Raw genomic sequence first — 25,935 nt, forward strand, 5'->3', positions numbered from 1 at the left:
AACAGCAGCCTCGGGAGCTCTGAGCGAACAGCCCAGGGGAAACGGGGCTGCGGGGGGACGGAGGGACGCCTGGCCCTGACGGGGCTGCCCGTGGCCCAGGCCCCTCCCTGGACGGCGACTGGAGCCGGGATCGCCCGCCACTCACCACACCCTGCCCCTTCGGCCAAACGTCCAAGGGAATCCCGTCCGCGCGTAGAAGACTGGACACACCGCGCAGACCGCCCGCTCCATCCACGGCGCCGCCCGCGCTTCCGCTTCCGGTCTCGGGCGGGCGTTCGGGGAGGACGGACGTTTGGGGAGGACGGACGTTTGGGGGCTCCGGGTTGATGCGGCGGGCGGGGCGGGGCCGCGCACCCCAGCCTCGGGGGAGGTCTCCAGTTTCTAGAGTTAATGAGAGCCCCGTCCGCGGGCTGGGTCAGCACCAGGGACAGGGACCAGGTCTAGGGGCGGGGCTGTGGGTGGAAACCATTTAAAGAGGCGGGGCTGTGGGCGGGGACAAGGGTGCGGGTGGGGCAAGGGGCGGGGACCAGGCTGTGGGCGCAGCCAGGCCAGAGCGTTGTGGGCGGAGACCAGTTCCAGGGGCGGGAAGAGGCGGGGGTGGGGCTGGAATAAGTCAGGCCGACTTCACAGTGGGAGGAAATCAGCTCCAGGGGCGGGGCTGGAGGCGGGGCTGGACCCCTTGACTGTACAGGTAGCTGGGTGTTGAACAGCTTTTCTTCATTCCTTTCCCCACCTTTACACAGCCTCATAGAATGATGTGCCCATATTGAGAATTATAAATTTTTTGTGCGTGTTTGCTGTTCTTAATTTCATTAAAACATTGGATCATATATTCACATTTCTCTACAACTTACTGTCCCAAGCCAGTAGATAAGGATATAACGCTATTTTAATTTTAATTTAAAAATCTGGGGGGAGGGAGGCCACTACGTCGTAGATACATGTATAGGAAAACTTCAAAGAGTGGTGCAAAGTCAGTAAAATATTCTCACTCTACCACTGTCTCCCAGTCCTTTTGCACAGAGATAAACATCCTTTTCTCCTCTATCCTTCCAGACATACTGTGTATATGTGGGCCTGTGTATATGTTCAAGCCCAAGAGGGAGGTCCCCAAGCAAAACCTGAAGCCCATGAATTGTCTCATGCGTCAGAAGTTACTGAAAAGAGATTTAAATTTCTGGTGGAAGGAGATGAACTAGTGATGAATCCATGGGAAGACAAGAAAGAAATAAGGGAATTTTACCATTTAAAAGGTCAAAGGAAAAAGTGAGAAAGAAAATGTGTTCATAATATCTGATGTAGCACATCTCTGGATAAGATTCGTATGCTATAAAATGGTAAACACTTATGTCATAAAACAGTAGACATTGAATTTTGATTTATCCTAATTCATTAAATAGTTATATTGGGCAAGGGGAATTATGTTTTTAATGTATGTAAGAACTCTTCATGCTGATTTTTTCAGAGAAGAAAGAAACTATAAATAGTCAAAAGATGAAAAATGAAAAAGTGTATGAGTAGCTAATATAGAAATACAGATTTTCAACCAGAAAATTAAAAAAGTTGTTTTTGGAACCAGAGTCAAGAGTGGGGAAGGTAGATTTCATTATAAGGCTTGAAGTATTATTTGAGAGATGTGCATATAGACACACACACACGCACAAACGGGAGCCTGAATTTGCATTCCAAAGGGATCATCGAACTCTACAAATAATTTGTAAAAAGGATTCACTTTACAACAGTAGAACATATTTTGAAAACTACAGACTTCAAGCATAAAAAAAGCTCTCATCATCCCGGTAGAAAAATGAATGGGGCATCACTTTCCAACCGACATGGTGATAAGCATTTTACATACATTACTCTTGAGTATTTTCACAGCAACCCATAGGAAGATGGTATTATCTATCTCCATTTTGCAGATGAGGAAATTGGTGACAGCATATTGCTAAAATTTTCATATAAGTTATCAGTAGATATTGTTTTATGTTAAAATTGTTTATTGAATTTTCTTTTCATTAATAAAACGATATGTGCCATTCTTACAAATAAGCAAAGGGTGTGTAAAAACAATTTAGCAAAACGACAGTTTTCTTTTGATATAATTAAATATAACAATCACTTTATTATTTTTCTGCTCTCTGCCTCACATCTAGGAATATACTTCCTATCCTAAAGGCTTACTAGAAAACTCTACTAAAAATCAAGTATCAGGGAATACCCATATTATGCAAGGTTCCTGAATACATGCAAAAAAAGCCATTATAACAAGTTTTTGTACAAAAATCTTCGATCATTCATGAACTGATAACGCAAATCATGATTAGGCAAGGTATTTCTGTAGAATGACAAATATTTAAACTTTAGACATTTAGAAAGTAGTTCATTACAGTAACTAATGTGTAGAAGGAGAATTTTTTCAAACTCACTAAGTGCCAGGAAAACGTTTGACAAAATGCACTGCAATATTATTCACAATAGCCAAGAGATGGAAACTACCTAATTGTGCATCTGTGGGTGAAAGGATGAAGAAAATCTAGGGCATCTGTACAATGGAATATTATTCAGCCTTAAAAAGGAAAGAAATCCTGTATTCAGAATTGCTTGCCCGGATCATTTCAGTAATCATGTGCTTTCTTGCTTAGTCCCATCTGGTCCATTCGCCAACCAGAAACCAGGGTGATCCTTTTACAATGTAAGTGCCACAACCTCTAATGGATCCCTAAAAGAGACTTTGGAGGTAGGCTGCCTGGGTACCAGCTGTGTGACCTTGGACGTTTATATAACCTCTAATGTTCCTCATCCATACAATAGGGGTTAATAGTATTGTCTCCATAGCATTGTTGTGAGGATTAAATGAGTGAATACATGTCAGATGCCTAGAATGTGCCTGGCACATGGTAAGGCAACATGAAAAATTTCACTGTAATTATAACCAAATTAAATATTGTGATGGCCTATTAATTAAGTTGAACCATATGAAATGTCTAATATTCACCCATTTTGACCCATTATTATGGTTGAATAAATGATAAAACTCAGTCTAGGCAGATTGTGTAGAGTCAAAAATGATTGGATAAATGAAAATATTATTAGAAAAAATAAGCTGAAGAAGATGGCTTTGCAATTTACAAAGCAGTTTCTCATACTTTGTTTCATCTAATCTCTATAGAATGCTTTTCAGGGTATTATTACCACTGACTCTGAAGGAGTAACTGACTTGCCCCGAATCACACCACATTAAATAACACAATTAGAGTGGAAACATCATTTCGAGTATAAATCCCATATGATATTTTGTTTTCCCTTCATAATATCATCCGTCCTCTCAAGAAAGTGATGAAATAATGCTGATTCATAGGAACTTAGTCTTAAAGAGACATACTCTCAGATGATAAACAGTATGTCTTTGAAACAGGGGTGTTGCGAGAAGAAACATGGGACCCATGCTTTCTGGGTTTTCAAGTCCATGCTTAGAGTTCTGGGAAAGAGTAAAAGAAGGGAAAGGGTGAAAAATAGTCCAGAATGAAAAATGTTTGATGTATATGTAACTTTATTGATCACCTCAAGATTCTCTTTTTGTTTATGGTCTGTGTCACCCTACTAAAATATAAATGTTCTTAGGGTAGATCACTGCTATCTTGCAGCAAGTGGTAGGCGCTGAGTAAATATTTATTAAAGGAATGAAAGTGGCCTTGAATACATCTGCTCTTGACTCACCAGAGAACAGCCCCATACTAGGCAAATGGCATCATTAGTAAAATTTTAAAAATCATATCCTTATTAACTCGTAACCATGGATTCAAGGCTCCCATTTATTTCATACTTTCGAAGTACAGAAGAATTCTGGTGTATTAGGGAATGTTTCCACAGCCTTGCTGTAAAATAAAGCAAGACTTTGTGGCCCATTGATTGCTGGTTCCAGCAGGGCCCATCTCTATACTTACCTCTAAATAATTAACTATAGATTTGTTATCCCAGTGAACAGCGATTTGGTATGGAACCTGTTTTATCAGTGTCATGCAAAAGTAGACATTTGGTATGTCTTGAAGTGGTGATATGGATAATAATGTTGATGCAGAAGAAGACAACTAAAAATTCTCTCTGATCTTTGTTAAGTGTATCTGGGTGAAGGGTATCTTGGAATCACTGGATTTCAGAACTCAAAAAGACTCATCCAACTCTTCATGTTACAGGTGAAGAAAATGAGGTCTAAAGAGGTTGAGAGATTTGACCAGGACTAATTCCTGGGACTAGAGAGAGATCCTCTGATTCTCAGCTGGCCACATTGTCATAGCATCTCCAGCTCCAAACAGCCAAGAGAAGCAAGTCTGTTGACTTCCAGGTAGAAGTGATTCCCCTGCACGTTTTTACTTTCTCTCTCTTAGATGCCTGCTCTGCCCTGACAAGGAATTTATCTGGTGTTTACGCTACACTTAAGAAGAGGAAAATGCTCCTGGCAAACATTATTGTGATTCAGTGTGGCACTGGAGAGCACAGTCATGAAAAAATGGGAATCAAAAGAATAAGAGGTAATTAATATTAGAGAAGAAGAGAAAATCTATTATTTGAGTGGGACATAACTTATAAAGTTTACAACTGGTAAGTAAGTTGAGTAATGTGAAAGGAAGCTAGATTCCTATATGAAACATCAAAAATACTGTTATATGAGCCAGAATTAGTTTAAACAAAAAGGAAAAGAAAGGGTGAGTCCACTCTCTCCTCCTGACCTGGGATGCCCATTGTTCCCTGCCCTTGGACATTAGAGGTGCTGGTTCTCAGGCCTTCAGACTTTGACTGAATTATATCACCAGCTTTTCTGGTTCTCCAGCTTGCAGATGGCATATTGTGGGACTTCTCGACCTCCATAACCTTGTGAGCCAATTCTTACAATAAATCTCCACTTCTATATGTTTATATATATTCTATGGTTCTATTTCTCTAGAGAATCCTGACTAATACACATGGAGAGCAAGGGGCATTTTATATGCACATGGAGGAACTTTCCCAAGGCATAAGGAGGCTCCCCACCCCCAGGAGGAAGCAACTCATCACATCCAGGCAGCAGGCATGAGCACGTGCACACACACACACACACACACAAGATATTTGAAAATGTGCTCAAGCTCAAACTCTCACTCTCTGCCTTATTGTTCATCACAGCATGATTTCTACATGGCATGTTATATGTCCTTTGTCATTTATTATCTCTTTCCTCCCACTAAGACTAAATCAAACATGGACAGTGAGTCTGTTTAGTTATTTTGTAGATCACAGGTTTTACACCAGAGCTTTGCATGTAGTAAGTGCTCTAAAAATAGAATGACCAAATAGTTTTCCCTCCAAACTGGAACATATCAGGGAATGAAAAGGGTAATATTAATAATTATGGTAAGACAACAGGAGAAATATGTGCTGAAGACAGAAATGGAGGATTTAAAAGTTAAGATGAATTGATCACTTTCGCTTTTTAAACAGATCATTGTGACTAGACTCTCATTGGCTAGATTACAGAGGAGAAAGGATTTGGAATCTTAAGCTATTCTTGCTAATTTATTGCAGTGTACCAAAAAACTTGGTATCTTTGCACAAGAGTAGTTAAGTCGAGGGGCCGGCCCCGTGGCTTAGCGGTTAAGTGCTGGCACTCTGCTGCTGGTGGCTGGAGTTCGGATCCTGGGTGCGCACCAATGTACCGCATTTCTGGCCATGCTGAGGCCGTGTCCCATATACAGCAACTAGAAGGATGTGCAACTATGACATACAATTATCTACTGGGGCTTTGGGGGAAAAAACGAGGAGGAGTGGCAATAGATGTCAGCTCAGAGCCGGTCTTCCTCAGCAAAAAGAGGAGGATTAGCATGGATGATAGCTCAGGGCTGATCTTTCTCGGAAAAAATAAAAAAACAGTAGTTACGTGGATGGATTTAAAATATTTCATGAAGAAATGTTTCAGTGTTTGAATTTTACATGTATATAAATATAAAATATATAGATAGTACAGATATAATATATGAGCTCTTTTTGTGTGCAAAGCCATATGTGAACACTATTGTGGGAAAGGTCTGGAAAATCCATATTATTCTTGTCTTCATGGAATATCTAATTTAGTGAGAAAGAATTAAATCTTGAAGAGAATAGATAATAATGAAGACATAACTAAAATAGAAAGAAAATCAACAAAGAGGAAAAATGGAGTTTTGTAATTTAGGTTACTAGAGCAGGAGAGTTCACTGTGTGGAAATGATATTTTGTATGAGATCTGAAAGGTGATTAGAAATAATTCAAAAGTGGATAACCTGTAGGTAGATTCAGGAGGGTGGATGGATGGTTCATTGATATGAGTGTGGGGTGGCAGAGTGTCCAGAGTGACACCCAGGGACAGACAGGATATTAGCACAAACAAGTGAGTTTGGGAACACTGAGAGAGAAGCAAATTATTTGGGGAAGTGATTTGTTCAATTTGGGACCTGGTCATTGTGAGTTGAGTCATCACTGATGTGGTGAGTTGGCAGGTAGATAAATGGGTCTGGGGTTCAGAGTTACGTCTCTGCTGATTCTTTGGACATGTTTGGCTCATTAGTGGTATTTGAAGCCAGGGAAATGTATGGTGATTGCCTAGAAGGAGGGTGCAGATGGACAACAGGTGTCAGAGCAGGGCTGACTTCCGGGAATCATCCATCATTGTGGGGTGGTCATAAAGAGAAGCCAGGAAGTGACTCAGGAAGTTTAGAGCAGGCAAGAACAGGACAGTGTAGGGTGGTGGATCCCAAGGACAAATGAGCTTTTAAAGGAACTTGAAGTCCACAAGGTCACATGCTACTGCAGAGCATGTCAGACAAATCATGAAAAGTCCCCAGTGGATTAGTAAGAGACATGGCTTGTGAGGTTAGCAAGGGAAGCATCCACAGAATGGGGACATGGGATTGGGTGCCACTGTGGAAACAGAGGCATTGGGATATATGTGAACTTTTCACAATGTATCCCTGGCAGGAGGAGGAGAGGGAGGACATGGAGGGTGAGGACTATTAGGAATGCTGGATGAGGGATTGGTTTGTAGATGGTAGAGATTTGTGCATATTTGAAACTTGAGGGATGATTCCAGTAGGGAAGTGATGGAAAGTACAACAAATATTGAGGGCATAATGTCATTGAAATGGAAAGATGAGATAAAAATCAGAGTGGTTTCAGCCAAGAAAGAAATTTCTTTGGATATAACAACAGAAAAGGTGTGATAAATGAATTCCTTATGAGGAATATTTGTAGATCTGATGACTAGAGAGTGAAATAGTTCTTGTCTGGTGGTTAACAATTTATCTGTGAAATATGGAGTAGGTCAAGAGAAAATAGATTTATGGAACTCAAGAAATGGAAAGAAATTGACAGAGCATTCAGGGAGCATTAGAGAATGCATATAAGTCCATTGGTTGCTGTTGATTCTCTGTTGGGAGCCACAGGCTCCTGGTGCATTCTCTCTTCAGTGCAAGTGTCAACATGGCATGGCAGGTATTTGAAATCATCTGAAGTCAGAGGCTTGCAGGGCAGATATGATGGCAATAAGGAATCTTGGAGTATGGTCAGTGGATGATTGAAATGATGGACCACAGAATCCAAGATTAATAGGGAGGAGTAGGAAGAGAGAAGGAAGAGAGCCTTGTGAAGATCCCCTAACTGGAGTAATCTATTTTCTTAAAGAATGGTTATATACAGTAGAGTTCTTTGTGTAAAAACTGGAAATGTGGAAATTTGTGGTGGGAATATGGTGTTTCTGAGTTACTGATTTGCAAGCAGGAGAATTTTGGGTGAAGACAGGATCTGGGTGTGGAAGTGAGTATCTAAGGGTGGAATAGTGAATGATTTCATTAGAGATGGGACACTCAAAGGAGTTATGGAGTCCTTGGATCTCTGTGTCCCAATAACAGTAGGTTACAGAGCACCAGCATGTGTGTAGTTGACAATGACAGAGAAGGGAAGAGAATAACATCCTGAAGCAAGACAGCGGAGGCAAGTTGGTCTGGATTTGACACTGGATAATGACCTTGAGCTTTCTCATGTGAGCCTTGTCTCACATCAGCTTGATGGTGTCCCAGAATCCTGGTCTCAACGTGTGATGCCTATATCAGCAGCATCAACATCAGCTCTTAGAAATGAAAATTCTCCGTTGCCTCCCCAGACCTACTTGGGTTGAGTTCCAGCAATCTGAGTTATAAAAACTCTCCAATGATTGTGATGGACAGTATGATTTGAGACACATTTCTCCAGGGAGAGAAAGAGGGTACAATATCCAAATGAGCTGAGAACATTCTCCATGGATGGTAGTCTTCATCCTTCTCTTTGTTCAAATTTTGCATTTTATTCTGTTTTTAAAGAGAAAGCTCAAAAAATATGTCCTAACTTCATAGTAGAAACAATGAGACCATGAAACTAAAACCAAGTAGAAAACTGAAGTTCTATACAGTCTGAAGGCTGAGCAGCTGTATATTCCAGAGGCCAGTTACTAGAATCACTTCCCATCCTGGCAGTGAGGTCATGTGCAGTCAATGCGAGGAGACCTTGGAGAATCCCCAACAAGTGTGTGGATACAGGAGACTGTAGGGACTCCAGGCCTGCAGCAGTGAAGGAGAACTCTTAAGTCCTTTGGATTCACAAATACCTTAAAAACTGTTGCAATGGGGGGTCCAGGTGAATCCCTGGGCCGTGGCTGGAGCTGAGGGGTCTGCACACCAGCCCTGAGCCCACCCCTGGCCAGTGTCCATATTGGGCAGAGATGAGTCCTGGTTTGGGTCTGGGTCTCTCATAGTCCCTCTGCAGGCAACGAGCATCTTTCGGAGATATCAGGAGACAGACACAGAAAGTGAAGAAAAGCATGGGAGGGAGTGACTGTGGCCTCGAGGACAGACGAGATTGCCCAGGAGGCAGAGAGAGCAAGGAGCCAAGAAAGGCATCCTGAAAACACAGTGAGGAAAGCAACATCGGTACTGAAGCAAAAGAGAGTGATGTGGTTGAGAAATTCACCATGAGACAGGCTTCACTCTCACAGCATCTCTTTGTAACGTTCATCATGATCGTGACCTTTCATGGTAAACCTCAATTTTTATTTACCATGATTTTTCTTCCTTTTTATATTAAAATTGATAGGATAATTGATGCTGAAGAATTAGTGTTTTGAACTTATATCTGTTTTTTCATTGAGTGTTAACTCAATGAAGAGATGACACCTACTTGAATGAGATTTATCTTTTAATATATATTAAATCTGATTCCATAAATTATTCTGATTTTGCATGTAATTTTTTTTTTTTTTTAGCTGAGGGAGATTCACCCTGAGCTAACATTTGTTGCCAATCTTCCTCTACTTTGTATGTGGGTCACCGCCACAGCATGGCTGCTGAGTGTTGTAGGTCCACACCTGTGAACAGAATGTGGGCTGCCAAAGCAGAGCTTGCCAAACTTAACCACTAGGCCAGGGGCCAGCACTATGATTTTGCATCTAATTTTAACATAAAATCCATCAATCTTTCTCTTCTTTGTCACATGTTAATTCAGACATAGGTCATTTCTGTATCATGAATTAAGTATCTCTTGCTTGTTACCTGGCAAACCTGTGTAGCTTTGATTTTGGAATCTTAAAAATGAGCATACCCCCTGGAGGCATTATTTTCCACGGAGAGAACCTTGGCAGCAGGCTCATTGCCTTCCTTCCCACACTAGATCCAGAGTCGTGGAAATGTGTTCACCTTGCACACAGCACAGAGCACATAGGAATTACTCCACAAACATGTGGCAAGTGAACAGTTGGTGGCATCATCAGGTCATTCACAGAACGAGACTGAGAGAGAGCTTCCTTAGGTCAGGAAGGAGAAGCATTCCTTTATATTTTCAATCAATGTTTTAATTTGTAACATTGTAACGTGAACACCGAGTATAAGATTTGTATCAAAATTGTGTTCTGAAAGTTTTCAAAAATCTCTAAATCTCAGAGTAGAGAAAAATCAACCTCTGTGAACCTGTCACTTGCTTCAAAAATTGTCAACTCGTATACCATCAGGCTTCGTTTATCCTCACACCCACCCCGCTAGAGTTAACCAGCTGAGATGGCTGAGAGCACATCATTTCAGCTGTAAATATTTTCAGTTTCTCTTACAGATGAGGGATTTTTTGAACACAAACACAATAATGTTATCACACACAAAAATAAAAGTGTCATTCCTATAATCAACTATCTGGTCAGTATCCAAAGTCCCCCAGTTTTCTCAAGGTTATTTCCTGGTTTTGCATTTTATTGGAGTCAGGATCTTTAAAAAACCCTTTTTTTGCAATTGCTTGATGTGTTTCTGAAGTGGCTTTTACTCTCTTACTAGTTCATGCATCTTGATGTTTGGGTGGGACATGCCTGAGAGTGTTTACATGTCTACACCGAGGTGTGAATTCTTTCTTTCCTGGATGGCAGTGCCCTGGAAGGAAGGGCCTGGGCTGTGGGAACCAGGATTTCTACTCTGCATCTGGCTGAACTGAAAAGGCCTCCCTGGGTGACACTTGCAGCCTTCAGAAAGGAGGGGGAAGATGTACCAAGGAATTCAAGACAACAGCCCTTGTATTACAGGGTGTTTCCAGGGCATGATGTTCAAAATGCCGGGTGGTAACCCTTTAGCTCCTAGTCGTAGGGTGGGTTCTCGGGGTGAGCTCAGAGTAGTGTCTGTTTACCACCCATGTGGGAAGCGTTTCAGTATTTTAATTGGTAAGTTTGTGTCTGTTGTGTCTGTGTTGTCTAAGATGGGTTGCATTCCCCTGCTGGACCCACTCCTATACCTGCCGCTCTCGTGCCTCATCTTTAAAAACTCCCAACAGGCAAGTTTCACAGCCCCGTAACACACATCCACATAACCACAGCACAGATTGGGGAAAAGAACACAGTCATCCCAGGGGCTACGTGCTCTATGCGCTCAGGCCCAGCTGCCCCTTTGGGACAAGTCAGTAACAACACGACTGAGTGTGTAAACTAGTGATTGTCTGAGACCATGGACCTCAGAACACCAGGGTCCCAGATGTCACCCTAGGCAGCAATGGACAGTGTGGGTCATTCAGTGGCCAGGATTAAGGTCTATTATCTTGACAAACCAGAGCTCACCCCTGATCCATCAGGCCCAGCCAGGGAGGAATGGCCACGATGTACCTGACAGAGAGGCTGGGGGCCTTCTAGGGAATTTCTGCCCCAAAAGAATCATATAAGGAAGTGCGGGGATGCTGGAAATCCTAGTTCACAGGGAGTGGTGAGGTTTAGGGAAGAAAGTCCTGTTGTAGGTTTAAAAGCTGCATCATGAATCTTTTCCTCTGGATATGAAACAAGTGGGAAAAGGACTTCCATGGCATGGGCCAGGATCCCAGGAGGATTCCAGTCTAGGCGAAGGGTGAACAGGGAGCCCTAGAGGTGTCCTGATGGGGATGTCCTGTCGGCCCTTAGTCCATCAGCACATGGTCTTCCTCTGGCCTTGTGTTTTCCACATGCAAACTTTTATCTTTTTACATTTTTTCCTCATTTAGTGTTGATGCAAGTCCAGAGACTGATTAGAAAACGGTAACTTCCAATATTTGGTCAAAAGAAACCTCAATGAGAGAAGCAGAAAACATTCCTTCTTCCTGGAAAACTGTAGAAAGACAGCCGCTGTCCTGGGGAAGGACATGGTCCTGGCAAGTGGTATTTGAAAGACACCCACATTTCAGTGGTTGTTGCCCTGCCTGGGAAAGTCCCTCCAACCTCTACATCCAGGGAGATCTGAGGGGCTGTCTCTGCTCCTGGCCCAGGTGAACCACACTGAAATGCACCTGTCCTCTGAGGAAGGGGGACTTGAGAGTGTCATTCAGTAGCCAGGGAGGGGACTGGCCGTCCTCCCTTCTCCCACATACCATAAGCTCTGACCATACATGAGTTCTTAATTCAAGGCGGAATGGGAGATTCTGTGTCTCATTTACATGAGCATGAGAAGTGAAAGAACCACACCACAACACCCAGGCTGTGACAGAAACAGAACTTACTGCAACATTCAAATCTGATATTTACTCTTAAACATATACTAATGCTCCTCCTCAATGGATAAACAGTCCCTGGGGTGGAGATGTCAGGGATTTGGAGGGGGGTCGTGCCCTCCGTCTGGGGCTTTAGAGGAAAACAGGGAAAGTCTTCAGATGTCCTCCTTTACTTGGGGTGGGGGGGGAAGAGCTGGCCCAGTGCACCCCGAGGGCGCCAGTGTCCCTGCTGGTCGGGAGGAGCTGCACTTGTGGTCTCCAGAGGGTGATGGCTCATCGCCAAGGGCACCGTGGCTGAAGAGAAGAAACAGACTATTTTGGGGTGCCTCCCTGAGGTTCACGGCACACCTCCCTGCCCCCTTCACTCTTATCCAAACCCTGTGCCGAGTGCTCAGTCCATCAACAGCACCCCGTTTGTCCCTGATGCAGGAGGCATCATTTAGCTTCACCCATTTAAGAGGAGGCAACCGAGTCCCAGAGAGGAGAGGGGAGCGGCCTGTCCCAGGCCTGGTCAGCACTGGAGCTGGGATCCAGGCCCATGCTTAGCCCGAAGCTGTACTGAGCCCCTGGATTCAGTCGCTGCTGCTCCTGACACTCACTCGGCCCTGAACTGGAGGATGTCCGGTTCCTCTTTCTCCTGAAGAGCCGCATTTTGCTCGCCTTCTGGTGTGCGGGCTCCAGCCGGCAGGAGACCCAGTAGCTACAGGACAGAGTGGACCTGTGAGCTACCAGGAGCCACACCTCAGGTGCCCCTCCCAGAGCCTGCCAGCAGCTGAGTCCTGGTGCCCCATGGGTCACCACGCTACGAGTTCTGTGGCTGATCAGCGAGCCAGGCCACAGGCTCTGGAGCTGGCCATCAGAGAGAGTCTGCCCTGCCCTCACCCAACTCCTGTCCCCCTCACCTCTCATGGACACTGATGGGCTCCATGGCCTGGAACCAGGCCCCAAATCGCTCATCGGGCTCCAGGTCATATGCATTTGCAGCCTGCTGGAGCAGCTGGATCCTACAGATGACTTTGAATTTCTGGGAGGAAGGACAGGACGCAGAGAGGGCTTGGGTGGGGAACACTGCCAGGGACTTGTGCGGAATGAGGATCTGGTCTGGGGTCTGTGCTCACTCGGGAACCCTCCTTCCTTCCCTCTCCATTCAGGACTTGCCTGTCCTCACAGTTGGCTTGAATTAGTTCCTCATCCAGGAAGGTGTCCTTGATGCCAGCCCCTCCCGCACCCGCCAACGTGATGGGATTCCCAGCTTTGTGGATCTGACTCTCCCAATAAATGTAAGACCCAAGGGATGAGGCCAGAGAAAGTCTTGCCAGGGGAGGTCTCTGATTTCCACATCCCCACCCTCCCCATAGCTGCTCACCTCACACCATTTCTGGAAGTTGACCCGACTTCCCTGGAAGGGAGACAGCCAATGACCATCAGAAACAGCCCCCTAAGCCCAGAACCAACCCCCATCCCACCCCTTCTCAGGCTGCAGGAATGTCAGGGCCCAGCAGAGGGCAGACCTTCCACAAAGAGAACTTGACACTGGGCCAGGCTCTGGGCTCCAGGGCAGGAGGGACAGGGGAGCTGAGGCCAGAGATCTTATGTAGCACACCCTCTCTGATGAAAGATGGGGAGACTGAGGCCTCAGGGAGGAAGGGACAGCTGGAACACAGAAGTGCTTCCTCACTTGCAGGGGCTGATGGCACTCCCCCAGGGGCAGGGCCCGAGGGGGAGGCTGAATCCATCTCAGACACAGCCTCCTGCAGCTCTGCAGGCAGGCAGCTATGAGCTTCACCAGCCCAGGTAGACTGGTGGGGGGCTTATGCGGAGCGTCTATTCACGCATTGCTAAGATGTGCCTGACTCCCCAGCTCCCAGGGGTGGCCGTGGGGCTCTCATGAGAGGAGGTTTGCCAGGTACTGAGAGCTCAGGTCCCAGTGCAGGGCTCTCGCCACCCAAACCTCAGGATCCTGCTCCTTGTCCCCACCTCCAGGCTCACTCACTTCCAGATCATCCGCCATCCCAATGGCCAGCAGCTTCAGGTGATAGAGGAACGTGCCCAGGAAGGGGACGACACCCTGTGAAATCAGGGTGGGAGTGGTGAGATGAGTCCCACCTCTCAGGTGCCCCCATGGACCCTCCCCCAAATCCCTTCACCCCAGCCTCCTGCCCACCACAGACTCCCACAGAGAACAGCCTAGGACCCTCAGCGGCCTCCCCCCAGTTGCCCCCTCCAGGACCACCCAACTTCCCCAGTCACCTCCCAGGGGCGGCTTTTGGCAAATCCCAGGGTATGTGGTCCCTGCCCCTCCCCTCCCTAAACCATCCTGGGCCCAGCCCTTCCAGGCCTCCTCCTGGTCACTTCCAGGGCAGGCATTTCAGGCTCTTGGGCTCCAGGAGCTGGGCTGGAGGAGGAGGGACCCCTCTCTTAGGGAAGCCTCCAGCCGTGAGGAGAGTGACCCCTCCTCTGACACCTGGACCCTCCCCCTCAGGCCACCTCACCTGCTGCTGCTGCCTCTCCTGGGCTCCCTGCGGGTCCATCTCATGGGTGGCCCTCACAGATGACACCTCCTGCAGGGTCAAGGACAGGCTCAGGGAGGCCATGTTCCTTTCCCCGTGTCTCCCAGGACCCTGATCTTGGACCCTGGCCATCTGGTGTCTATGGCTGCTCCCATTCCAGGGTGCCCTGATGCTAGATCGCTCCCAGCTCCAACACTCCCTCCTCTGTGCCCTCAGGCCTGCCCAGGCCCCTAAGCCTCTCTCCTCATCAGGAAAGTGTGAGGAGGACTCCCCATGCCTCCCAGGGTCCCCTGAGGACTCAGTGTCATCTGACTGTCACCAGTGCTGTTCCCTCCCCCCTCGAGGAGGAGCACAAAGCTGCTGCACATTCCTCTCCCCCTTGTACCTCATCACCCCTGTGAGGCCTGCACCACAGATCATCTCCCTCCATTTCCCAGATGAAGAGACCGAGGCCCACAGAGGGGCAGTGAATTGCTAAGGGGCCCACAGAGGAGACCGCTCCCCCTCGCAGCCAGAAGCCCTGGCCCCCGGCCTTCACTCCGCCTCCAGACACACCTCTGACCAATGTCCTGTCCTCTGGACTCTCGGGGTGTGTTGAGGCCCTCAGTCAACCTGAGCCATGGATGGAGAGGCACAAGGTGTCTCGGGGTCCCATGCAAGTGGCTTCTGTGTTTTCCAGCCCCCTGGGATTCTCTGACACCAGGCTGGACCTGAGGCCATGCCAAAGGCCTCAGCTCCCTAGGATCCCCTCAGGATGGTCCCTGCACAGAACTCCTCCTTCATTCACTCAAGAAGGGGACCCCCTTGCGCCACATCTGAGTGACAGTGTAGGGGGTGACCACGGCACTGTGTAATGGTGACATTTGCATCGTTTTTCACTTGGAAACTTCTAATGTCCCTTCTCCTTTCTCAGCTCTCATGTTTGAAGTCTGTGGTCTGAGCCTTTGTACAATCCTTAGGCCCCTCCTGCCAGGGCCTCGATGGAGGCCATTAAGAATCTGTCAGGAAGGTCCATTAAGAATCTGTAGGTTCCCCGATAATTCTCATTGCCATCTGGGGCGTATCCTTGTCGACAACGCCCCGGGGGAGACTCACTGGTTTGTCAGCAGTGACCACTATCAGGCTAGAGTGCACAGTCCCAGAGAGCACACAGTTCTGTCCCAGATCCACCATTTGGCCCAAGGCTGTGCAGCCCCTGTGTCCACAAGGCCTGTGTGACCTCACAGTGCCCATCCCTGGGGCAGGCAGAGTGCCCTCCCCTGCGAGCTGCAGTGAAGACAGAAGGAGCAGCAGGGGCCTGGCTTCCTGAGGACAGACTGGGCTGCTTTAGGAAGAAAGGAACCCCCACCCACTCCATCCACCCGCCAGCCTGGAGGATGATGAGGGCCAGCTGATGGGTCCGCATGGAAGCCAGACACCTGCTCATTCTGCCAGCTCTTCACCTCTTGGAACAGTCCAGGCGACACCACTGTATCCCGTGACCAAGGCCTCCTGCCCCAAACAGTCCCCACCTGCCCCTGCAGCTCACACCCCCCGCTTCCTGTCCAGCTGGACAAGACAGACCGTTATTTCTCGGGGAACCTTAAGTGAAAAACTTACCAAAGCACATCCTGCCTGGTCCCTCCCCACCTCACCTCCCGTCCTTCCAGATCTCCAGCCTCCACTCACCTCCTTGAGAAGCTTCCTGCTCTCCCGGTGGCATGTTTGGAAGATCTTTTTAACTGTTTGACAGTTCTTCCTGAGGAGGGAAAAAAGGAAAGAAACACTGTGGAGTGGTTTGAGGGTAAATCCCTTTTGTTTGAAAACCCAGAAGATCCAGACAGCCTGGATGAGCATTTTCACTGTGTCGTCTGAGCCCTGAGGTGTCTGGGACTGGGGAGGGGCTCTCCTATTGTCACCTGGGGCCTCCATTCTCTTATTTTCTCAGCAGATGTGTTTTAAACAGTCTTAATTTCACGTGGACAGAGAGTTCTGTTGCTGCAAACACTTGAAAATCTTCAATTTGGTCCAAGCCATGATCTGTCACTTAAGGAAACCGATTCCTGAGGCAGAACCACTGGCCTAAGTTTTCAGAAAGACTTCCAGCCTGCCAACCAGGTCAGACCCTATCCCCAGGGTTTGCTGTCTCCCAGGAGGTCCCAACTGACTGAAGGGCAATGCCAGCCCTGTGGGGGGTGTCTGGTCCACCCAGGTGGTGCTCGCATGGAGAGAGGCCTACCCACCTGGACACCTGTCTCCACGTGTCTTTTAAACATTGAATGGAGGGGCCCTCCAGAGCCCAGAAGATCGTATGGAGAGAGGAAAGGTTCCTCAGGCCGTGGCATTCCTGGGGAAGGGAAGAGAATGAGCTGTGAGGGGGAGCTGGAGCCCTGCTTCCTCTGGCTTCTGTCCCCTCATTGACGTCTCCTGTCCTGGATGAGACAGCGGCTCAGGGAACCCGGAAAAGGCACAGCTGGAACCTGATGAGGAATACTTCCAGGGAGGAGGATTTTAGCTCAAGCCAAGGAAGGAGCCCAGGAAGGTGTGAGCTTCCCACCACTGGGACCAGGAGTCAGGTCATCGAGGCCTGGCAGGAGGGGCCTAAGGTTTGTGCAAAGGCTCAGACCATGGACTTCAAACGTGAGAGCTGATAAAGGAGAAGGGGCAGTTCCCCTGACTCCAGAGAGGGGCTCCCAGGGCCTCCCACATCTTACCTTGGCCACCTGGATCCAGAGCTCCACCACCCTGGCCCTGTCCTGGGCCGTCATGCTCGGGTCCCCAATGCAGGTGGTGACGATACATTCAACCACTCTGTTAAAGTGGGTCATGGTGGCATGGATGGTCGGTGCCAGGTGCTCATTGCCCCTGTTGTCACCCTGGGACCTGATGGAGTCCAGGAATTCGTGGGGCCTCACTGTCTTGAAGAGCTCCTGGGGAGGACAGGGAGTGTCACCCAGCCCTGCCACAGCCTAGCTCAGCTTCTGCAGCCCCCAGTCACAGGCCGGGTCAGTGGTGAGAGCTGGAGCTCAGGAAGCTGACAATGTGGCCTGAGGCTTGTGGGAGTCCCTGGGTGTTGCCTGTGTCCCCTGAGGGCACCCAGCACAGGATGACCCAGGAACCGATACTGTGGCGCAGGGAAGTGGCATTTGCTCGCCGCCCAGTCTCACTTCCTCCAAGCACCAGAACTCGGCTCCTGCTTGACCATCTCTAGGGGCATCTTCCACCCATTCTGACCATCCTGGGGTCTGACTCCTCTTTCAGATGCACATTCCCCCAAGGCAGCAACAACCAGGGGCTTTGTTTGTCTGCCTTGTAGTCATGTACACATGAGGTGCCTAATTAGTGCTGAGGCTGTTGAGGCCTCCTGGGCAAATGAGTGAACTACCCAAGGACGAGACAGCGCTTCAGTGTGCTCCCCTCCCCCACCAAAGCGCAGACTCTGCCCAACTTCCTCTCTGCTCCCCCTCATCCACCTGCACAGCCACTCTGCATGGCAGCTGCTCTCAGTGTCCACCCCTACTGTCCACATGAGGACAGCAAAGGCTTGGGAGTTAAGAAGGCTGCTCAGGTCACATGAGGGTAAGTGGGGAAGCAAGAGGTTGGACCGAGATCATGGGATTCTGGATCAGGAAATGGCAGGTCTGGGGCAGCTGATGGCACAGGGAAGGCCGGCCCCACCTGCCCTGAGAGCCCCGCTGCTCACCACATCCATCAGTGTCAACTGCTCTGCCACCAGCCGGGGAGGGAACTCCAAGAAGTCAGGCTTCTCCTCCCTCAGCAGGTTCTTGGTGGTCACGTCCCAGGGGCAGGCGGGCTCTGGGGCTGGATCTGGCTCTGCTGTTATCTCTCCAGGTGGAGGGAGGATTCTCCCTGGAGCCAATGGTCCAGCTGGCTCCAGCTCAGGAGCTGGCACTGGGGCTGGAGCTGATGTTGGTGGTGGCTCTGGCCCTGGAGGGACTGATGGAGGTGACACTGGCTCCAGCTCTAGCACAGGTGGTGGAACTAGAGCTGGAGCTGGATCTAGCCAGGGAGCTGGCCCTTGCTCTGGTGCTGGAGCTGGAGGGAGCTCTGGAGATGGTACTGCAGCAGGAGAAAGAAACAGTGTCACTCAAGTAGCTGACTTCCCCTGTGCCTGTCAAAGCCAGGAAAGACCCCACTGCCTTGAAGTGAACCAAGCCTCTGAACACTCTGCAAATTGTCATCCCAGACTGCAGTCGCCTCACCTTCCAGCTCTGCCTCAATGGGCCGTGGATGCTCCAGCTGGACCTGGAGAAGGTAGGCGTGGCCCTGCAGCCCCGAGCCAGGCAAGCTGAGATGCAGAGAGGCCAGCTTCATGCTGAAGCAGGGATAGTGCAGGAGCTCCCAGAAATCCTGCCCTGGGTCCAGGCAGGTTCCCACCAGAGAAGAGATGGCACTGGGGGAGGCAATTGGGCAACAGAGTCAGAGGCCTGGCCTTTCCCTCCACACTTCTCACCCAAGGCACCCTGGCTTGGGACTGGGCCCTATGCCTGCCCCTCTCCATCCAGGTGAGAGCCACATGGCAGCCCTGACCCCTGTGAGGCTGTCCTGGCAGTGGCAGGCCTGCTTATCCAGCAGGTTGACACAGAGTCTGTTGTGACTCTCTTCCCACTGACACTCTTCTCCTGAAGGTCTGGGACACAGCCCACCCCAGCCCTCCATGCACTTGTGCAACTGGATTGAGCACTGAGACAGATTTGTGACCAGGTTGCTCACACACCTCCTGTTCTGGGCCTGGAGGCGGTGGTCAGAAGAGGTAGATGTGGAGAAGGGGAGGCAGATTAAAATGGGTCTGTGGTGGGAATGGGTTTCTAGGGGAGAACTCAGCCCAGCCACCCCTCTGGTTCCCAGGGTCCTGGCACCCATCCATAGCTCTTTGACTCCTGTCCTCCTGGAGTGGAAGCCACCGGACCTCTGCCTTCCCATGGGAATCAAAAGATGCGTGAGATGCGGCTTCTGACAGGCTCCCCTCAGCCACAGCCTCCATCTCTCCCCCCACAGCTTGTTCTTTAGAGACAGGAGGCCGTCCTTCTGGACCCAAAGACCACTCACTTTTTTAGGTGGTCCTGCGCTCTGCCCTCCTGGCTGGAATAAGGGGAGATGCCTCCAGATGTAAAGGAGGCTATGAGGGCATCCCTTGGGATGGACGGTGGATGACAAGACCTGCGAATGATGTCGAATGTCAATGTCTGACTCTCAGACGGAAATTGAGGCCACGCATTGTGTCTCCTTCATTCACTGAGTTTACTGTCTCCAAATGTCCTGCATGCAGTAGGTGCTTAATCTACATGGTTGAATGAATGTAGTCCACCCAGAACCATCCCAGACACCTGAGTGGGCCTAGGGCCTCTCTGCTGCCCCAGAGATCCTTGACTGGCTACCCCAAGGAAAAGGACCAGGACCAGCTGGATGGAATCTCCAACTCCTTGACAGGGTGGTTTCCATGTGCTTTTCCAAACTCAGAAAGGCCGCATCTCAGAGATGGGTGAGGCAGACTACTTTTCACGGGGAAGAGAGAAATAAACACCATGAACAACCACAGCACGTCCACAGCCCTCTCTGCAGAGCCAGGCACCAGGTAAGCACCCGCCATGGCTGATCCCATGAGTTCCTACAAGATCCCCATGAAATTTATCCTCTCCCACCCTACTTTTCAGAGGAGCAAACTGAGGCTCAGAGAGATTTGGTGACACTCCCAGGACACACAGCTGGCAGGGGGCAGAGTCACCACTGTGCTGAGGAGGGAGTGGCCACTCACCTAGTAAACAGCTGGTCCAGGACCTGGTGGGATGTGTCTAAGGCCGAGTAGTTGACCATGAAGGTGGTGAAGCTAGAGATGTTCCTCCTCAGGAAAGCTGGTGCGATGGACTCTGTCAGCTTCTCCATCATGCCTGTCTGGAGGGCCCGCATCCTGCAGGCCTCATTTAAATTCACGGTGGACTCATCCTCACACTGAGGGAGAGGAGGAGGGACATACACTCAATGACATCATGGTGAACCAGCGGGAGGATTGAGGTGACTTTCTACCCTCCTGTGTAGCTGGTGGGAAGGAGTGGAGGTCCAGATTCCTTTGGGAGTGGGACTGTGGAGCACTCTAATGAGAAAACCCTGGGGGGTTCCAGGGGAGACTCAGATTTGAGTCTGCATTCTAGTAGTGCCTTGGTCATCTCAGAGTCCTGGGTATGAAGACCCCTCTGCACCCACACTCACCTCAGACCAGCCCTCTTCATTGATGGACTGGTGCACCTGTGTCCTCTCCAGGGAGATGGCGAACTGGAAACCATCTACCAGCTCCTCAACCATCACTTGGGTGCAGCTCTGCAGTGACAGTGCCCAGAAGTCAGGCCAGGAGGCATCAGGGGCCTGCCTGGACTTCGCCACAGAGGGAAACCCCACCACAGTTCAGGCACAGAGGGGCATCTGCATAGTCTCCATCAGGGAAGGAATGTGATGACACCTCGACGGCCTGGGATTCACATGTGGGTAGAAGAGCTTGGTCCCCAGCACTCACCATCCTCTCCTGCAGCCAAGATCTTCAGTATGAACATGACACACAACCAGATCTCCACCATTTAGCTACCTGCTCCTGCTCAGGGTGGTTCCTCCTCATACTACCTTCTCTAACTCCACCTCCCACATACACACACACACACACACACACACACAATGAGGGTCAAGGGGTGTGGGGCTGTCCATTTGGGATCACAGTTGTGGCCTGACCTAGAGTGGCCTGCCCTGGGCTACGCTGTTACCTGATGGTTCCTCCTGCCAAAAGGCCACAGACATTCGAGGTGAGGGCTGAGCCAATGTCTAAAGCGACTTAACATGCTCTCATTCTTGGCTTTCCGGGGGCCAGAGCCTCGGAAAGTCACGGGACAACACGAGAACATCCTGCTGTGTCGAGTGTCTCCACTCAAATGAACTGGACAGGAGGCTGTGGTTACAATGTGGGTGCCTGGTAACCAGAGTTCTAAGTTCTGTTGGGGGCTGTCACCAAGGAAGTGAGGTCACTTCTTCAAGGTTCTATTACTTGGCCCCTTCCTTCAATCAGACCCACCCAAAGCCCCCGCTAGGCTGTTGGCTGCTCTCCCTCCTTGCCCATGTCATCTCCATCACTGTACACAAATATCCATCACCACCCTCCCCACAGCTCCTTGGGAGTGGAACCAGTGGCCAGCTTTGAGGAGACAGAGCTGAAGTCACACCTCTTTTATCCTACCAGTTCTGTGTCCTGGAAAAGCCACTGTGCCTCTCAAGATCTCCCCAGTCTCCCAACCTGCACAATGGGGATGGTGCTAAAAACAGCTTTCTAGGAACATCGTCAGGTGTATATGAGATAATACCTACAACACCTGTGGATTGGTGTCACATGTGTCTAATGCTGAACCTCCCATCTATGTCAGTTCCATCTGTGCAGCCTCCACAAACCCGCACTCCATACTTCTTGTCACACATCATTGGCCTGAATTTGGTCTGGTCACTCTTATCTGCAAGAAGGGTTAGGAATTTTATCTTTTAGTTTGTTGAATTGCCACCCAAAATAAAACTGATTCTCTGTTCTGAATATTAAGGGAGAAGGTGAACAGTGGAAACTACCCGTGCTCTCTCCCTACACTAACCTTCAAGTTGAAGGGGAGGAGATGAGCTTTTCAGATGAATCAAGCATGTATTTACCTACCACAGGCTCTCTTTTCTTGTTGTTTATTCATCCACAGAGAACAAGAAGTCTTGCTTCCAAACCAGAATGTATGAGACGTCCACTGCCCTCTGTTCCCAGCAGAATGACCAGAACCAATTTGTTGGCTTTTATTTGCCTGGCCCTTGTAAGTAGATCTGAGAACATTCTTTCTATGTCCTTCATAGAGTGGGTCTGGGAGGGTCTGAGGTTGTAGAGAATTGTAGGCAAATAGCAGGCTCCTGAAAAACTGAGTCAAATTTGAATCTCTGTAATTCGAAGAAGGAGAGTGACATCAGCATCATGGTGGAAGAAGACACCTCCTGTTTTTCTACTCCTGCACTAACAATGCTTTGGCATCCATCCATAGACAAAAGTGCCTTTGTGGGAGAAGTGGGATCCAGCACCATATGGCAAGGGACACAGAGGGAGTCTCACCCAGCCATGCATCTGGTAATAGGCAGACAGACCTCGGTCCCAGCTCTGGACCCTGCAGTGGCCCGTGAACCAGCTCAAGCTCCTTTCAGCTGCTGCATGGAAACCCCTGAAAACACTGTCTTAGATCATGACACACAGAGGAGAGGGCCTTTGTGGAAGTCCAGGTTTCAAGAAGAGAAGTTCCAGCCCTCTGTTGGAGCACAAAAATATGAGTCTGGATGGGTTGAAGAGTTTGGAGGCATTGGCAGATAGGTACTCTTAGAGGGCTTTAAAGGATATGGATCCTGTAACTGCACTGAGCACTCCATCAAGAAGTCGCCCATGACTTGTGGGGTATGCCTCACCCATGGATCTCCCCAGCTGGCCTTTAGGCACCCCCAGTGTTCTGCATGCCTCACATACTCACACCTCCACCCTAGGGCTTCTTCCCTGTGTATGCTCCCAACAGTGGTGGTTAGAGTGAATTTTGGAGGACAGCTAGTGAGCACGTGCAGAAACTTAGTCCAAATCCGCAGGCCAGAGAGAGACCACAAACTTGAGCTTTCACACAACCTCTGGAATACAAAAGGGAGGCTGTCAGCGCCCAGCCTGTTACATTACAGCATCAAGAGAATGCATACAAGCTGGAGAATTCTGCCATTAATGAACAAATTAAAAATGCTGAGATTATACTGGTATAACACATTAAAATACAAATGTATTATTGAAACATACATTAAGTTTAAAAATTAACATTTCAAATGTTGGAAAAATTAAGTTTGAGAAACCTTGTAGGTGGTCAGTAAACATCTGTCCCTCCCTCCCTTGCCAGAGCAGCCGTATGTATATGTATAAATACACACACACACACATATATACCCCCTATAAGTTATATATATAGAGAGACGCATATGTGCATGTGTGTCCACAAACACTCATACATATATATAATGCATGTACCTATGTATATCATATACATGTATGTATACATGATAGAATACTCACATGCACATGTGTGTATCTCTACAATTTCACTTTCAATAAGGTAGATTTCCGGTTTGTATTGACTCTAAATATCTCTGCTTTTTAACTTCTTAGGTCTGTTTCAGTTTGTTTTCCCCAAACTTTCTGGTTAGTCCTCTGGGCACTTCTCAATTGGATAACTGTTATGGTTTTCATTCGTTGTTGTGCTTTCATTTTCTCTTTTTAGTAAACATATTTGTTGGAATATGACATACAATCAGAATAGAGCACAAATCCAAGTGTAAAGATTGATAAGTTATCAAAAAGTGTACACATGTGTTAACAACACCCAGGCCAACAAACAGAACATGACCAGTTCTATTTACAGTAGATTATACATGATGTATATAATAGATAATAACCACAGTTACCCAGATTATTATTTCTCCTTTTTCAGGAAGTAGCACACTGAATTGCAATGCATAAAGCAAATTTGGTCATGATGTGGCCTCCTTCAAAAATATAGCTGGATTTGGAAGGTTAATATTTTTTAGGAATACATGAGTTTAGTTCCAGAAAAAAAGAGGCTTGTAAATTTCCTTTCCTGTAATGACCTTGTAAGATTTTTGTAGCAACGTTAAGCTATTCTCACAAAATGAATCAAAAAGTTTTTCCCACTTTTCCTGTTCTGTGGAAGAGCTAGACTCAATGTGTATTATTTCTCTCCTGAATGTTTGGTGGAATTTGCCAGCAGAGGTGTTGGCCACGATGAAATGTGGGAATGTTTTAAACTATGGATTCAGTTTCTTCTTTAGATATGGGACTATTCAGATTTCTCATTTCTTCTTGAGACAGTTTTGGTAACTTTCATTTTCCTGGCAATTTGTGAATTTCATCTAAATGTTCAAATGTATTGACATGTTATTTATAATGACACGTGTGTTGTCAGGGAAGGTCTGGGGTGAATCTCCTGGGGGCAGAAGTCAAGCTCAACTCATGTGTCCCCGCAGCTTCAGGCACCTGGATGCTGGAGGGAGAGCTTGTTCTCATTGCAGGACGAGAGGCTGAATGCTTTTCTTCTCGCCCTCTGCTCTCCATTCACACCAGCTCAGGAGACCTTGTTCCTGGCCAAGTTGGCATGCAGGCAACGCCCCATGTAAATTCTTCCAGGCCTGGTGGATATTTGGAATTTTTTTCTCAGATGTCCTCTTGAAACCACATGGCCACTTTTGTATAATATTTTCTCCTTATGTTATATTTTAGTCAGTTTTTGTAATCACATTTTCAATTTTTACACCGTACAAGGCTGTCTCTTAGACTCCTAAGTGTTTTCAGTTTTAACTCCTTCATACTTCTCCCGGATGTGCCTGCCTTACGGTGATTCCTCCTTCATGGGAGCTCTGAAGCTCATCCTAGCTGCCTGGTTGTTGATGGTGGCAGATACACAGGTTTGATGGGGCCGAAGGTTAGGCAGTTTGATTGCCAGCCTTCTGCTGCACCATTCTCAACCCACAGACGCCATGCTTCTCTGCTTGTCCCAGAGCCTTCAGGTGTAATTACTCGTCCTCCCCAGCGCTACCTCCAATCTCATGTTGATATTATTGCTGTTCTCTGAAGCATTTGATGATGTGTTCAAATGAACAAGCATTTTGGATCCTGAACCAAAGAAGCATTTACAAAACGCACTCTGAATGTGATCTGCTTTTCCATTCATTAAACTTTTCTCATAAACTTAATCACTTTTCTCCATGTGTGTGGAATTCAGTAAGGATGTTCCAGAGCCCAGGTGATGTTACTTGATTTAGCTATAAATTCTAAGGCTTCAGGAGAGCTGTTGCCACAGATGGAGTGAGTTGGCTGGGCATTCTTCCTTAATTAAGTGGTTGCATTGGATTTGAAGATAATTGTGGTTTGAGTCTGTTCCCTAAGGAGCCCCATCCCTCTCAGCAGGTTTCAGTACAAGAACTAGCAGTATGTTCTGGCCTTGGTTTTTGCCATTGAGGAAATCAACAGAAACTCCCATCTTTTACCCAACATATCTCTGGGAGTTGATCTCTATAATGTCCTGCACAATGAACAGAAGGCACTGGAGAGTTCGCTCATTTGGGTCTCAGGGCTGGGCAAAGACAACCCAAATTACACCTGTAGGAGAGAGAACAAGTCTCTAGCAGTCCTTACTGAAACAACATGTGCAATTTCTGCCTAGATTGGAACACTGCTGGAACTGTACAAATTTCCACAGGTAAGCCTGTGTGGTATGGGGAGACATGAAATCATGTCTACTTTAATGCCATTCTCAGGTGCCTGAAAAGGAAGAAAGGAGGAGACTGTGTTTATGCATCTCTCACAGGA

General features: G+C 48.0%; 1 protein-coding gene and 1 long non-coding RNA gene across 9 annotated transcripts; one reads left to right on the forward strand and one right to left on the reverse strand.

The window, feature by feature from the left end:
- Nucleotides 1-12,009: 12,009 nt before the first annotated feature.
- On the reverse strand, nucleotides 12,010-22,269 carry LOC147917173 (ral guanine nucleotide dissociation stimulator-like). 8 transcript variants are annotated; one of them, XM_087429159.1, is made up of 14 exons: nucleotides 20,739-20,831; nucleotides 20,287-20,480; nucleotides 19,581-19,691; nucleotides 18,734-18,924; nucleotides 18,214-18,590; nucleotides 17,225-17,440; nucleotides 16,754-16,857; nucleotides 16,200-16,269; nucleotides 14,514-14,582; nucleotides 14,015-14,089; nucleotides 13,388-13,420; nucleotides 12,924-13,045; nucleotides 12,621-12,721; nucleotides 12,010-12,315 (listed from the first exon to the last, which is right to left on the reverse strand). In XM_087429159.1, the coding sequence occupies exons 1-14, from the start codon at nucleotides 20,829-20,831 to the stop codon at nucleotides 12,191-12,193; spliced, it is 1,881 nt and encodes a 626-aa protein (XP_087285285.1). In that variant the 3' UTR covers nucleotides 12,010-12,190. The 8 variants fall into 8 exon arrangements, with proteins under 8 accessions (XP_087285285.1, XP_087285288.1, XP_087285282.1 ...); XM_087429156.1 differs by adding an exon at nucleotides 22,207-22,269 and having other exon boundaries at nucleotides 12,229-12,721; nucleotides 20,739-20,846; XM_087429158.1 differs by adding an exon at nucleotides 22,203-22,268 and having other exon boundaries at nucleotides 12,229-12,721; nucleotides 20,739-20,846.
- On the forward strand, nucleotides 18,471-22,332 carry LOC147917174 (uncharacterized). Its single transcript, XR_015551875.1, has 4 exons — nucleotides 18,471-18,785; nucleotides 19,530-20,106; nucleotides 20,186-21,007; nucleotides 22,244-22,332. It is a non-coding gene; the product is annotated as an uncharacterized LOC147917174 (long non-coding RNA).
- The last annotated feature ends 3,603 nt before the right edge of the window (nucleotides 22,333-25,935 follow it).

Source organism: Ceratotherium simum, chromosome 4, assembly GCF_057802395.1.
Source record: "Ceratotherium simum simum isolate JZ-2026a chromosome 4, ASM5780239v1, whole genome shotgun sequence".
NCBI classification, from domain to species: domain Eukaryota; kingdom Metazoa; phylum Chordata; class Mammalia; order Perissodactyla; family Rhinocerotidae; genus Ceratotherium; species Ceratotherium simum.